Raw genomic sequence first — 15,956 nt, 5'->3', positions numbered from 1 at the left:
TCTCCACTTCAATCTGTTCAAAATTCTGCTGTACGACTAATATTCCACCTATGTCGCTAGTGCATTCACTCTGCAGTTCCTCAGTACCTCTCCACTCTCATCTCTCCCTACACTCCTCCCCGGGAACTCCGTTCACTGGGTAAATCTCTCTTATCTGCACCCTTCTCCTCCACCGCTAACTCCAGACTCCATTCCTTTTATCTTGCTGCACCATATGCCTGGAATAGACTTCCTGAGCTGGTACGTCAAGCTCCATCTCTGACTGTCTTCAAATCTAAGCTAAAAGCCCCCCTTTTTGATGCTGCTTTTAACGCCTAACCCTTATTCACTTGTTCAGAACCCTTATTTTATCATCCTCACTTTAATATTCCCTTATCTCTTATTTGTCCTGTTTGTCTTTCCTAATTAAATTGTAAGCTCTGTCGAGCGGGGTCTGTCTCTTCATGTTCAAGTGTACAGCACTGCGTATGTCTAGTAGCGCTATAGAAATGATAAGTAGTAGTAGTAGAACATAAGAACAAAATACTATTCTAGCTAACACTTTATAAATCAAAAGTAATATCTTAAACCTAATTCTAGAATGCAATTTTTAACTTCACAATTCTGATTTCTACAAAAGATTACAGAATGTATGAATTTTCGGTATCTCCGCAGCTTTCTACTCCCCGCAAATTTCATTTTCAAGCAAGCTGGACAAATTGATAGCCAGCTCCAGGACCTACCTTGTTCCTCGTTTTGACACGCTGATAAATGTACTCAGGGAATGGTTTGCGAGGAATGAATCGTCCCATGCCTTGATTTACATGTAAATTCCCATCTTCAAACACGATCCTGCCCTGGCTTATGACCACTAGTGGAGCACCATGGCATTCCATTCCTTCAAAGATATTGTACTCTACAGCCTAAGGACGAGTGGAATACAGAATCACCACAAAAATTCTTTAAGGATGACATTATAATAGCAGGAGAATCCTTAATACATACTGGTGATTTACAAATACAAAGAGCATTCTATATGGGTTGCTGCCATACACAAGCATAAAAGACCACACAAGGAACACTTTTATCTGTGGGAGTTAAAGTGAGAATTCTAGGTCAGAGCTGGGAGGAAAACTGCTATTACACATATACAGTATTTTTAAAAAATGCAAACGTTTACAGGGCTGATATTTAAATATATTTTCCAGGTAGCAGCACTTTCTACCCAGGTAAATGCTGCTGAGAGAGATATTTCTGAAGATCTTTACAGGACACCTTGGCATATCTGGATAGTGCCAGGATGGTCCTGGGGTTGAGTTGGGACAGAAACACAAGTTATCCAGATAGCGGCAATTTTCAGTGCAGCTATTCAGATAACTCTCAGGATGAATTAGAACAATGAAAAAACTGTCTGGATAGCAGTTGGTCATTATCAAGATAGTGCCAGCAACTCATTGTGTAATACAGATATTAAGTGGCAGCCATTATCCAGATACTGCTGCAGAATATAAGTACGTACCGTGTTTCCCCGAAAATAGGACATCCTCCGAAAATAAGACCTAGTAGAGATTTTGAATAATTGCTAGATATAAGGCCTCCCCCGAAAATAAGACCTAGCAAAGTTTTTGTTTGGCCCGATGGGACATGGACACAGAAACCTTAATTTTTTTCGCTGCAACCCAAGTGTTGTGAATGTACAGGAGGAGCGCATATAGCGCCACCAACGGGGAATGGAGCTACCGGTAGAATTTTTTTTAAAACGTCGGTAGGGATTATCCTGCGCCCTAAGCCCTCTCACAACCTCCCGAGACCCCTGCCAGAACAGCCCGGTCCCACATTCCATTACCTTTGTGAAAATCCCCCCTCTCCATTTCCAGCCCGGCCAGGGCGGCTCTGCTTCGCTCGAGTCCTGTGGCTGTGATCACTGTGGGTGGACGAGCTGCGGCCTACTCTCCTGTAGGATACCGCCCCCCACTTCAATGCTCTTACATAAGCCCCGCCCAGCCAGCTCCAGCCACCCAACAGGAGTGTGCGGTCCCTAAGTGGGCGGGGCTCAGCCGCTACCGGTATGATGAAGGTCCATAGGGTAGTGAGGCTTGAGCCCAGGAAAAGGCAGCTACTGTGGGCCATGGTGGAAGAGGACAGCAGGGAGGCGATTCCAGTGTTGCAGAGCCTGAGAGGCAAGATCTGTAAGTACCCAGGAGCGGAGGGGATATCCGCGATCTGGCCAGAGTGATCAAAATGAGTTCTACTTGTCTCCCCCCCCCCCCCCCTTTGCAGTGGTTGCAGCCTGCCGGTGCACTGTTGCCCTCAGATCTCCGCGAGCTTTGGGAAGCGGACGCGCAGGCACTTTATTCGTCAGGTAAGGGCGGGCGCTCTAAAGGAAGAGCCTCCCTCTGTAAAATAAAAGTGCTGTAGCCTTGTGCCGGTTGCGATCTTGGGAGCGAGTAAGAATTTGGTCTGAGTATCTGGCAAGACATGCTGCAAAGCCCCTCTTCAGAAAGGGACTTTTGCTCTTTTTTACTGTAGTGAGGTGCTGAGGTCCCTTGACAGCTGCCTGACTCAGGCCAGTTTGCCAATGCGGTAAGGTTTTTTTTTTTTTTTTACCGTAATACCGTACAACTCGACGGCACCCTTGCCCCCCTGCGGTGCTTACCGTGTTGTTATGGCCCTGGCCCTACCAGATATGAGCGCAAAAAGAAAGAGCTATTCCGTCGAGTACAAGAAAGGAATCATGGAAGACACTTGGGGCAAAAATCTTACTGCTTTCTGCAAAGAGAAGATGTTGAGTAGCCGATTGGTCCGAAAATGGTGAGCAGATTACTGTAACCTCAGTCAACAAGTGGACAATGGAAATGCTAAAAAGCGCAAGTGTGGATCAGGCCGGCAACCATTATTTTCTGAGCTGGAAGACCTGATCTGTGATTGGGTTGTTGACAGGAGAGCAAAGGCTTTGGTTGTGAATAGGGCTCAGATTCAAGAATTTGCCCTTGCAATGGCACCACAGTTCGAAATAGCCCCTGAAGAATTCAAAGCATCACAACACTGGCTGGATAGTTTCCTTCAGCGAAGTGAATTGTCTTTAAGAAGATCCACAACACTGTTTAGGCTGGAAGATGCTGAAATTATTAAGCATGCATTTGCATTCAAGTCCTTTATTGATGATGCTGACTTGTCTAAATACAATCTTTCCAACATGATTGCTATGGATGAAACTGCAGTGTTTATGGGCCAAGCATCTCAAACAACAATTGAACAGCGGGGTGCCTCCTCAGTGTACATTCCCTCCACTGCTTACGAAAGTTCACGTATTATCTGTATTTTGGCAATTTGTCTGGATGGCACTAATGTCCCAGCTTTAATAATTTCTAAGGGCAAAAAGGGTAAGATTGAATGTGTTTCAGGCATTTTTATTCTTGAAACTGAAAAAGCCTGGGCCACACAAGCAGCTATAAGGAAGTGGGTCGATTTAATGCTGCCGCTTGTTACGCGAGGGAGCCAAAGAGGTCTGCTAGTCTGGGATGCAGCCAGTACACACCACGCTAAAGACATGAAGAAATTTCTTCACGAAAGAAAAATAGATCAAATAATGATTCCCGCAGGAATGACGGCCTATCTCCAGTCTCTTGATATTGCAATAAACAAGCCATTCAAGGATAATTTGTGCATGGAAATTAATGACTACATTGAAAATAGAATGGAGAGAAATCAGCGTGGAAACTTTGTGAAGCCTAAACTGCAAGAGGTTGTGACTTGGGTGAAGAATTCATGGGAGAAAATCACTGACAGTTGCATGCAAATGCACTACGAGCAGGCTACCTTGACAAGAAGTACTCATTTAAGGACAGTGCTATTGCTACACATGAGAGATATGGGCCAATGATTCTGAAAGAAATGGAGTCACAAGAAATTCACCAGGAAATTCAGGATTTGGATTGTTTTGATGATGTTCCAGAAGATGATGACATTATTGTTATTGAATAAATCTTCCTATCGGGATCGGTACAGTAAATGTACCATCACAGTTTGTCTGGTTATGCTGGTTTGTGATGACAACAGTATGTAATAAATGTTCATTTTTTTTTGTTCAACAATAAATGTGAATTCTTCTTCATGAAAATATAAGGCCTCCCCTGAAAATAAGACCTACCGCATATTTGGGAGCGAAAATTAATATAAGACACTGTCTTATTTTCGGGGAAACAGGGTACATACATAAGCATCACCATACTGGGATGGACCAAAGGTCCATCCTGTTTCCAATAGTGGCCAATCCAGATCCCCAAAACAGTAAAAGAGATTTCATGCTGCTTATCCCAGAAATAAGCAGTAGATTTCCCCAGCTTATGGACTTTTCTTTCAGGTGCTTCTTCAAATCTTTTTTAAACCCTCCTATGCTAATTGCTTTTATCATGTTTTCTGGCAATGAATTTAAAAGCTTATTTACACATTAAGGGGTCCTTTTACTAAGCCGAGGCAAAAGGGGGCCTGTGCTGGCATCAGCACATGTTTTTGATGTGCGTTGAGGCCCCCTTTTACCGCAGTGGGTAAAAGGCTGTTTTTAAAAAAATGAAATGGCCGTTCAGCAAGTGAAGCACTTGCCGCATAACCATTTCTGAAGGGGGGGGGCACCTATCACCACCCACTGAGGTGGCAGACCGATTACCACCAGATAAACACCAGCGCTACAAAAATAAAAATATTTTTGTAGCACCGGAAATGTTGTGTGCTGGGGGTGGGAACTACCACTAGACTGCCACGGTAGCCCAGTGGTACTTCTGGTTTAGCAAGCGGGAAGCCTGCGTTGGACTTACTGCTGCTTTGTAAAAGACAACCTAAGTGAAGAAATATTGTCTTCAATTTGGTCTAAATGTACTACTTAGAAACTTCATTGCATGCCCTCTAGTCCTTGTATTTTTGGAAAGAGTAAACAAGCAATAGACGTCTAGCCATTCCACTCCACTCCATTCATCTCATGATTTTATAGACCTCTCTCATATCTCCTCTCAGTTGTCTCTTCTCCAAGCTGAAAAGCCCTAGCCTCCTTAGCCTTTCCTCATAGGAGAGGTACTTCATGCCCTTTATCATTGTGCTTGCCCTTCTCTGTACCTTTTCTAATACTCTATCAGGCTCATTTTCGAAAGAGAAGGATGCCCATATTTTGACATAAATCAGAAGATGGGCGTCCTTCTCACAGGGTCATCCAAATTGGTATAATCGAAAGCCGATTTTGGACATCCCAACTGCTTTCTGTCGCAGGAACGGCCAAAGTTCAAGGAGGGTATCGGAGGCGTAGCGAAGGCGGGACTTGGGTGTGCCTAACACTCGGATGTCCTCGACCCATAATCAAAAGAAACAAGGATGTCCCTGATGAACACTTGGATGACTTTACCTGGTCGTGTTTTTCTTACGACCAAGGCACAAAAAGGTGCCCAAAATGACCAGATGACCACCGGAGAGAATCGGGGATGACCTCCCTTTACTCCCCTAGTGGTCACTAACCCCCTCCCACCCTCAAAAAACATCTTTAAAATATTTTTGCCAACCTCAGATGTCATACTCAGGTCCATCACAGCAGTATGCAGGTCCCTGGAGCAGTTTTAGTGGTACAGTGCACTTCAGGCAGACGGACCCAGGCCCATCCTCCCTACCTATTACGTTTGTGGAGGAAACAGCGAGCCCTCCAAAACCCACCACAAACCCACTCTACCCACATCTAGGTGCCCCCTTCACCCGTAAGGGCTATTGTAGTGGTGTACAGTTGGGGGTAGTGGGTTTGGGGGGGGGGGGTTGGTGGGCTCAGCACACAAGGTAAGGGAGCTATGTACTTGGGAGCAATTTATGAAGTCCACTGCAGTGCCCCCTAGGGTGCCCAGTTGGTGTCCTGGCATATCAGGGGGACCAGTACAGTAGAAATGCTGACTCCTCCCATGACCAAATGGCTTGCATTTGGTCGTTTCTGAGATGGATGTCCTTGGTTTCGATTACCACCGAAAATCAGAAACGACCAAGTCTAGGGATGACCAAATCTAGGGATGACCAAATTTATGGATTTGGACGTCCCTGACCATATTATCGAGATGAAGGATGGACGTCCATCTTGTTTCGAAAATACGGGTTTCCCCACCCCTGGATCGGGACATTTTGTGAAGACATCCAAATCAAAATGAGGACGTCCCTTTCAAAAATGCCCCTCCAAAATCTTTTCTTGAGATGAGGTGAACAGAATTGCAAACAGTATTTCAAGTGTGGTCACACTATGGAGCAATACAAAGCCATTATAATATTCCCAGTTTTGTTATCCATTCCTTTCTAATAATTCATTACATTCTATTTGCTTCCTTAGTTACCACTTCACATTGAGCAGAGGGTTTCAATGTATCATCAATGATGACACCTAGATCCTTTTCCTGGCGGTGACTCCTAATGTGTGAAGCCTTACATCACATAGTTATAGTTTGGGTTTCTCTTCCCTACATGCATCAGTTTGTACTTGTTCACATTAAATTTCATTTATAAGGTCATTTATAACTATGTTAAAAAGCAGAAGTCCCAGCACAGGTCCTTGTGGAAACCCTTCCATTTAGAATATTGATTCCTTTCTTCTAAAGTTTCTAACCTACAGCTAGTTCTCCAATTGCTTGATTTAAAGAACGGACCTTGAAGGGCAAACTTTGGGGAGACTCTTTTTTACATTTTAGCCCCAAGTCAGGTTGGAGAGATAGAGCTATGGGGGGCCACTATTCCACTAGGGCATGGAGACCCTGAATGGATGGGTGCCTCTGATCTGAGCCATGAAATCCCTTTAAAAGTACAGCCGTCACCATGCAAAATGTCTTATTTTAAAAACATTTTGCATATAGCCACTGCTATGCATGTATGAAGTTTCCAACCTTAGCAACATGTGAAAGTGTCTTGCAAAATGTAGCCTCAGAAATCACATGAGCCATAAATTCATCTGATTTCCATAGCTACATTTTAAAAAATGGGTACTAATGTGCAAACATTTTCACAGGTTAGTACATGAGGACCCATGTTATTTTTCATGATACCATATTGGTGAGGAACAACATCTGTCGCATTATGGGATACATTTATATCCCCCCCCCCCCCCCCCCCCCCCACCACCACCTCAAGAAACCTGGCTTCAACCTCACCGATTTATGGGTCTTGGCAGAAATGTTTTTCATCTTGTCAGGATCCCAGATGACCAAATCAGCATCTGATCCCACAGCAATCCGGCCTTTCCTTGGGTACAGGTTAAAGATTTTGGCAGCGTTGGAACTGGTGACAGCAACAAACTGGTTCTCGTCCATTTTACCTGTGGCCTGAAGCCATTTGAGAGAATGAGTTCCAAAAGTCAGACACAGGAGTGATGCTGTACTCTTTTTCAAATGAAAACACTCATGTCCAGAATAAATGCGGTGACATTCATTACACAACTGCTAGACCCTCAGTGAATGGTAATATTGGTGTTTGTAATACAACAATCCCTGGTCATTATGATTTAACTGTAGATAAAGCCAAAGAAATGTTAAATAGACTGTTTATATGCAACATCACTCCGATTCAAGGCTTAGGAGACAGATCTGAAGAATGTTTATATAAATAGCTCTTCTTTAGATCTTTTTATATTTCATCCTGAGTCATTTGGTTTTCCTACAGAACCAAGACCGCCAATGACACTTACTGTGCATTGAAAACAGTATTATCTGAAAAGTGTGAAATGATTTTAATCTCATGTCTAAAGTCAACAACAAACTCAGCAGTGCAGGCACTGCGTTTGTCAAGATACAAATAATATTGTACCTTCCCTGTTCATTACATTTGTTGCACTGTGTTTGTCAAGGCCCCTGATGAAGGCACAAAAGCCGAAACACAGCTGTGTTGAGTCTTTTGACAATACACCCGCAGAACTCTGGAAGCAATAAAGACTTATTTACACCATCCTGCTTTGGCTTCCTCATCTTCTGTTTCCTTGCTCCATGTTGTTGGTTTTGCACGTGTTTGTGAGGATTGGATTGTTGCAGTGACTGAATTAAGCGACACACCAGCCACAGTGTTTATGCCTAATGTGGTCAATGTGTCAGCACTGTGAACAGGCCTAAACTACAAGTATAGAATTATCCATTTAGCAGCTGATACTTTTTTAGCCTGCTCTAACACTACCCTAAACCTGGCTATAAATATATGATTAGTAACAGGCCATTTAGGGGTCAAGCTGTTGTACAAGGACCTTTGTTGCTGCATGATTTGGCTTACATAGTAATGAGCTGATTTGTATGCATCTCATTACTATGTATCCCTTGGTTCCCTAACATTAACATGCATTACCGTGATATAATGCATGTTATTTCCCTTTTAACAAGTGTGAAGAAGCACATAACATGTGTGAGGACCCTAATACACCTTAATAACTACCCCCTTCAGTGCAAAATAGTGTGAGCTATCAGAAATAACACATACCATATAGGGAGCAATTCTATAACTGGGTACCTCTCTACAGAGGCTATGAGCCTATTCTATAATGGCAGGTCCATGTGTAAATACCATTATAGAATACTGGCATATGTTGGCTCCAACATGCCAATATTTAGATGCTAATACTTATGCCAGTTCTATGACTAGGGTAAATGTTAGCACCTAAATGTGACATTTACATATTACAAGTTAAACACAAATGTTGGCCTTGACTTTACCCTGCCCATGCCCCTCCTTTTTGAGTGCCCCCTCACAATTATGCACTAAGAGGCCCTTTTACTAAACGGTTGCCACGCAGCAACCCGGAAGTACCACTGACCCAATGCGGCCGATGGCGTTAGTTACGCCTCGAGCGTGCACCATTTCCAGCACTATAGAAAATTATTCCATAGTTTCTAGCATGGCGTTAACCCAATGGTAATCAAGCAGCGCCCATGTGTTGCCCAGTTACTGTGGGAGCCCTTACCGCCACCTCAATGGGAAAGAGCTCCCCCCTGCATGGCCACACGGTAAGAATAATCTTACCGTGTGGCCATGTCTTTTTTAGGGGTTTTTTACCCACTGTGGTAAAAGGGGCCCAGGTGCATGGCAAATACGGTCTCCCCCTGCTACCACAGGGATTCTTTTTACCGCAACTTGTTATAAGGACCCCTAAGCGATTTTAGCATGTAATTATAAAATAATGGTTGGTCACACTACTGCCATTCACACAGATGAGAATACACTTACATGCATAAATGCTAGTATATTATACACTTAAGCAAGCAACAGGCACTTAAATTTGGGGAACCTGTTGTTCATTGAGGGGGTTAGTGTTTTAGCATGTGAAGTGTTATTAATTAAGTTTTGTGCTTGTTACTATACTGTCGTACTTTTTACCTATGTTCAGGTGAAAATAATCACTAAATCAGACTCTCAGCCGCAGCTGAAAATCGACTCCAACCCTTCTGAGTCAAAACAAGGCTGATGTCTACTACTAAGGAAGAAAAGCAGGAAGGGCACAAATTATTCAGTCCAATTCTTCAGAACATAGTAACATAACATAGTAAATGATGGCAGATGAAGACCTGTATGGTCCATCCAGTCTGCCCAACAAGATAAACTCATTTTCCATATGAGTTTGATTCATCCTTGCCATTCTCAGGGCACAGACTGTAGAAGTCTGCCCAGCACTCAGAAATCTTGGACTGTGAGTTTTACTTCATGCATTGAAAAGCAGCGAATCAGGCAGTTAGCCTGCACCATTTCAAATGTATATGCGAGTCTTTTATGAGATATGATTTCCTGCCTGGGACAAGTGCTAAAGATGTTTACTGTAGGTATAAAAACACTTGATACCATGCAAAACTTCACATGCCTGATGTACAAATTTCTATAACTTTCTTTTCAAAGAGAAAAGTGGTGATCTAATAAAAGAAATTAATACTCAGTAGCAATTGACGAGCAATGACTTACCACAGCCTTGTCCCAGACTATGGTCATTCTTTCCTCAATCCCATTGACCCCCTCTGGAATAAGAGTAAAGTTATCTTTTCCAATGGCTTTCTGTGCAGTGCTGTAAGAGCAATGTCCACTTCCTGTAACCTGTAGGTCCCCACTGAGAAGAGGTCAAAGACAGCATGTCAACATTTTTGTCTGTACTAAGGTTAGTCCATTTATTATCCAGTCTAGAAATATTTATTTCTGTAGCATGTAGAGCTAAATCCTACTTATAGGTATGAACACAGAACAAGGGCAGAGTGATGCCTCCTTGAAAAGTTAACAGCCCTCGCTTTATTCTCTGGTATAGCATGGCTTAGTAACAAGGGCAGGGGAGAGAGGGCACTTGTTTGGGAGCCATGTATCTTTTTTAAAAATGGAACTTGTACAGTGCAGTAGTCTATCCAGAGCCAGAAGGCAGGAAGCATTTCTCAGCATACTGATAGCTCTGCCTTTTGGTTCTGGACAAAGTAAGCCGGTAAGCCACAGGATGTGAGAGAAGCATCAGTGTATACAAGAAGCTCCTCCTGCCCTCTTTATCTGGTGTTCCAAATTCTCTGTTGTCACCATGGTGCTTCATTTTGGATGGGAAGATAGAATGAAATAGGAAAGAGAAAGGAATGGAGGGAAGGGGGTATCTTGAGTTTCATCTGTGAGGAAGAGGGCATCTAGGCCCACATTAGGCATCATTATTAGACCTAGATCAGGCATTATATTAACTCTCAGAAACAAAAGCAAATTCTTTACCCCTTAAGGAGGTATAGCTATGTTTTGTAATACTGATGGGGGAATGCAAACCATGTTTGTTCAAGTGATTCACCCAAGACAGACATGATTTGTGTTATGCTATTTAAAATATTAATGAGTTGCTTCTCCTGAATTTACATGTAAGACAGTTCATTAGTATTGTTATTGCATTGGTCCACATTAATATGCACAAGCCCATTAAGACAAATACAGTGCTAATATTATGCCTGGAATAGGCTTCCTGAGCCAGTACGTCTAACTCCATCCCTGGCTGCCTTCAAATCCAGGCTAAAGGCCTACCTGTTTGATGCTGCTTTCGACTCCTGACTTGTCACTTTTATCTTATCCTTGTGTCCTTCTGTCTGTCTGTCCTTCCCTTATCCTTATTGATCCTGTCTGTTTGTCCTGATTTAGACTGTAAGCTCTTTTGAGCAGGGATTGTCTTTCTTCATGTTCAATTGTAAAGTGTTGCGTATGACTGGTAGCGCTATAGAAGTGATTTATAGTAGTAATTTATAGTAATATGTGTTAAGCTTGCTTTTGATGCACATTAATGGCTTTCAGTCTTCTGAGGAGAAAATGGGCCATAGATTTCTCATTTGAAGATAAGTAAAATTGATGATGTTTATTTGCCTATATATACATGAGAAAAAAGGATCTGAATTTGGGACGGAACACATTTTCATTTTTTGAACTTCAAGAATTTGCTTTTGGTTTGTAATGGAGGAATTCTTCCTGGATACTAAATTTGATTTGGAACAATGATTATATTTGTGGTACGCACAATGGTATTTCACCGTTTTGCTAACCCAAATATGAAGGTCCAATTTTTAAATTACTACATATTTATAAACTTAATAATAATAAATATGGCAATTATATACCATTTTAACTATGAAGATCTAAATGGTTCACACTTAAAGGTGGAAAAAAAAACCTACTAGAATAGTTTGCCCAATACAGCAATTACAATAACTGAAAGTAAAACTTAAGTTAAGTATTTCATGAATAACCAGGTTTTCAACTCCTTTCTAAATTTCAAATAGTCTGTTTCACACCCTAATTCTTATGGCACAGAATTCCATAAATATTTGGTGTAGCTACACCAATATCTTTTATTTATTTGCTGATTTTAAATATAGAAATTGAAGACAATTCCTATTTGTTTAAATATATTGTTCTCGTACATCTTAGGCCAAAATTCATAACTCGATATTTTTCCAAATAAAGAGGACACTCAATATATAGTAACTTGAAGGTAAGACATAGAATTTTAAAATTGAGGTGTGCAGCTGCAGGGAGCCAATGCAACAATTGTAATAGAGGAGATGTTCTCTCTCATTTTTGCTTCTCTAACACAATTCTTGCCACTGAAAGTCTGGATTAATTGCAACTTCTGTATTGTAGTTTGAGAAGCCCACAAATACAAGGAGTTGCAATAATCCCGTTTTGATAGCACAAATGTATGTGCCATTCCACTGAAAAATAGTTCCTGATATGGCAAAAAAAGGTAGGGGGTCAATATTCAGCCGCTGGAGTTATTCCCAGATATTCAATGCCAGGCCATGTTCGGGCTTCGACACTAAATATCCGGTTTATGAAACACTGGCTGACACATGGCCACTTAAGTTGACATTCAGAACTTTAGCAGCCATAGGTTGCCGCAGAAAAATAGGACGGTGTTTTATGCAGTTCCATTGATGCAGTTACCCTGGCCATTAAGGGCCAGATTCTATATAGCACACCTTGAGATCCATGCTGAAATTCAGGTGTATTCTGTAACAATATGTGTAACTTAATTGGCTTAACAAGCCCATCAGCAAATTTAACAGTACTTAACAAGCAATAATGAGCACTAATTGGCAACAATTACAATTTACACGCACAACTCACTAAGTGGATTCTGTAATAAACTGCACCTAAATTCTAATGCATGCAGTTCAAAAGGGGCATGGCTATAGGCGGGGAAGTGGGTGTTCCATGGGCATTCCAAAATCTACACGCGTAGTTACAGAATATAGCCCAGTGCACATAAATCTACTGTGATAAATATAGGACATGCCTCAACAGGACCTAGCCACCAGAGGGCGCTCTTATGGTGGAATATTGCTGTAATCACCTGAAGGGAGCACTAGAGGGTGCTCAGGAGTAGAAGAAGCCTGCTAAGATAGGTAACAACCACTAGAGGGCATTCTTATAGTGGAGACGATTGTATTATTTTGTACAGGCCACTAAGGGGAGCCCTGCCTCAATGATAGCCCAGACACAGATTGACGGGGAGGGAAAGGGGTGGAGGATACTCTTGTGCTAAGTTGAAAGGGGAGGGCCTGTGGCAGAAGGAAGGAATAGTTCCCTTCAGGAGGCAAGCCCACTGGAGAAGGTTCTGTACCTTTTCTAGAACATAGGAGGCGCCCAGGAAGGGTGGTTTTGGTAGGAAGCAGCCCTTTAAAAACACCTTTTCCCAAGAGGAGGAGGAGAAGTAGCCCTCTGAGAAGAACGAAGGATGCCAAGCAACTGATGACTGCACACCAAAGGAAAGGATTCATAAAGACGGGCTGGAAACCCCGGGGCTTCGACCACAAAGGAGGATCCCTAAAGAAAGATATGGTACTCACCTGACGTCCAGAATATGGGGAGGATAAGGAACTTTGATTTCGCCACAGTGTAGAGGTTAACACTGTGGGCCTTGAAATAAGACTCTAATATCAACAGCCAGGGGTGGAGGACAGGATTATAAAGCTGAAGTGAAATAAAGTCCTGTCCAAGGGATGGTGGCTTTTTTTATCTGAGACCCTCATCTCCCAGTTGAAGAGAGTGTAATGAATTGTCTGTTGAAAAAGAGTAACCCCTACAGAGTGGTTAGCAGAAGCTAATTGGAGTGGATTTGCATTTAGACTGGTTAATTTGCATATCCTAGGAAGCTGGCTAACTGAGTATTGTATGACTGACCCACACGTTCCCCAGTGGAGGGCTCAGTTCAAGAGTGCTTGCTAAAGTGTTTGGTGCAAGAAGAATACCCAATCAGAGTAATTTAAGTATAGCCCATGAGAGAAGATTTGCCTTCTGAGTAGTTAATTTGTATATCCTGGGAAGCCTGTTTGTTAAGTGGTATTCCCCAGACGAATTGTGAGGTGGTGCAAGAAGGGTAACAGAGTTGTGACTTGTTACTGGGGAAAACTTCAGAGGGGGATATTGGACAAATTAACAGCTGGTTTATGATTATTCACCCTGAATAAAAGTGGAGCCTTGCAGATTGACTTTGAAAGAGAACTAAAGCACTTGAAAGAGAATTTTCCTCTGGATTGTTTTCTTGTGGAAGTTCCCAAGCATCTCCTGTTAAGAAGAAGGGAATACTACATGGTTATCTTCTGTTAAAAGAGAGGAGGAGCCTATTAAAGTTTCTATTATATTTTTTTGGATGATGGAAAGTGTTGGCAGGAGAAACTCAAGTTGTTACTGCCTGTTGAAAATGGTGAATGTTATACAATGCACAGGGATTTATACCACATTTTCACTGGTGCAAATGGATGTATGTAGTTTTAAGCACGGGGATATCAATTCTATATACCATGCATAAATCTAGGTTCCGCTTATAGAATACGCTTAGTCAGAAATGTTTTCCATACAGGTTTTTTAGATGCCTTATATAGAATCTGGCTCTAAGTGCTGACATCAGAACTTAACCAGCCAAGTGCCGACTCCACTCCTGGAATGACCCCAAAATAGCTGGCTTTCACTTAGGCACTAGCAGCTAATTTTCAGCGTGATAACCACTTAAATGCTGCTGTAATTTACAGATAGCCCCAAACACGTGAAATAACTGTTCAGCAGTCATTTCTGGCCACTTATATCATTTTGAATATCAACCAGCATATTTCACAAAAACTGATTATTCAATAAAATGGATCTGAACCTCTAAAGCTGAATCTAGCCAAATTCCCACACTTCTGGCCTTAGTGTGAAGTCTTTCCATCTAACATAAGTTCTGTTTGGGGGTGGGGATTAGACTTTCCACCTATCCGTAAAATAATTGTTTTTTCAGTGTTAAATTTTAATACATTACTTGACATCCAAATCAAAGTTTACTGAAAACAATTATCCAACTCAAAGTTTCAAGCAATAAGGTCATTATTGCAAATATGATCTGGACATCATCAGCGTAAATAAAGTATGGCTTTCCCATATCTCTAAGCTCTTCTCCCAAAGAATTGAAAAACAAATTGAACAAAGGTGGTGAAAGTGGGGGTTCCTGAGGGACTCTGTATGTTAATGAAATTCTATATTTCCAAAAACCACAGAAGCATGATAGCACAAATCTTGTTATTCTTATATCATCTAATTTATGTAGCAAAGCATTCGATATCAAAAATGTTGGTAAACTCCTATTTATGAACAATCTGAGTTCACATACCAGTACCAGCAGACAAGTTTCGGTACTATAATATTTTTTGAATCTTGATTGCATTGGATCAAGTATGTTAAATATGCCTTTTATGTAGAACAGTAGATTTTAATATAAGTTTTCAAGAAGCTGTTTTTAGATTAGTACATTTTTGTGGCCTTTGGATTGGATTTGTGGGATTTTCTATCTTAATACATTTTAGTACTTTATGCTCAACAATAGAAGTCTTCAAGCCCTTGTATAGTTTTCACAGCATAAAAAATATAAAAATCAAGGGCCAATATTCAGACTGCAGGAGTTTGACCGGCTAACTCCCATGGTCAGCGCTGAGCTCAGATATTCAATGCCGGGCCATTTCCGGTGACCGACATTGAATATCTGGTTTATTTTTGGGCAGTTTAAAGATAACTGGCTAAGTCAATATTGAGACTTAGCCGGTTATCTTTAAACCAGCCAAAGATATCCAATATTTTCAAATGGTCAAATATGGCCGCTAAACCAGCTTTAAAAATCAGTGGATAGCCGGTTATATATCAGGAGATATAACCGGCTATTTATTTATTTATTGCACTTGTATCCCACATTTTCCCACCTATTTGCAGGATCAATGTGGCTTACAAAGACCTGTTATGGCAACGCCATTCCAGGGTAAAAGATACAGTTGGTGTTACAAAAAGATTAAGGATGACAAAAAAGAACTATGCAGACAGTAATAGAGAGATGACTTTCAGAATAAGGGTGGAGTGTTGAAGTGTTGCAATTAAGCTATGGATTCTCATGGTAGGCTTTGTTGAAGAGATAGGTTTTCAGAGATTTGCAAAAATTAGTTATTTCATTAATTATTTTCAAGCTAGTTGGTAGTGCTATC

At 41.6% G+C, this 15,956-nt stretch overlaps 1 protein-coding gene across 2 annotated transcripts in view; it reads right to left on the bottom strand.

Moving 5' to 3' along the window:
- Window positions 1-15,956, bottom strand: part of CRMP1 (collapsin response mediator protein 1) — a 118,764-nt gene that overhangs the window by 10,535 nt on the left and 92,273 nt on the right. For both annotated transcript variants that reach the window (XM_030192594.1, XM_030192593.1), the window contains 3 exons: window positions 9,916-10,057; window positions 7,137-7,307; window positions 723-902 (listed from right to left, as the gene is read on the bottom strand). In XM_030192594.1, the coding sequence (XP_030048454.1) occupies window positions 723-902; window positions 7,137-7,307; window positions 9,916-10,057 (493 nt within the window). The remainder of the gene's footprint in view (window positions 1-722; window positions 903-7,136; window positions 7,308-9,915; window positions 10,058-15,956) is intronic.

This window comes from Microcaecilia unicolor, chromosome 2 (assembly GCF_901765095.1).
Source record: "Microcaecilia unicolor chromosome 2, aMicUni1.1, whole genome shotgun sequence".
Lineage (NCBI taxonomy): Eukaryota > Metazoa > Chordata > Amphibia > Gymnophiona > Siphonopidae > Microcaecilia > Microcaecilia unicolor.
This window is presented reverse-complemented; position numbering and strand designations above follow the sequence as displayed.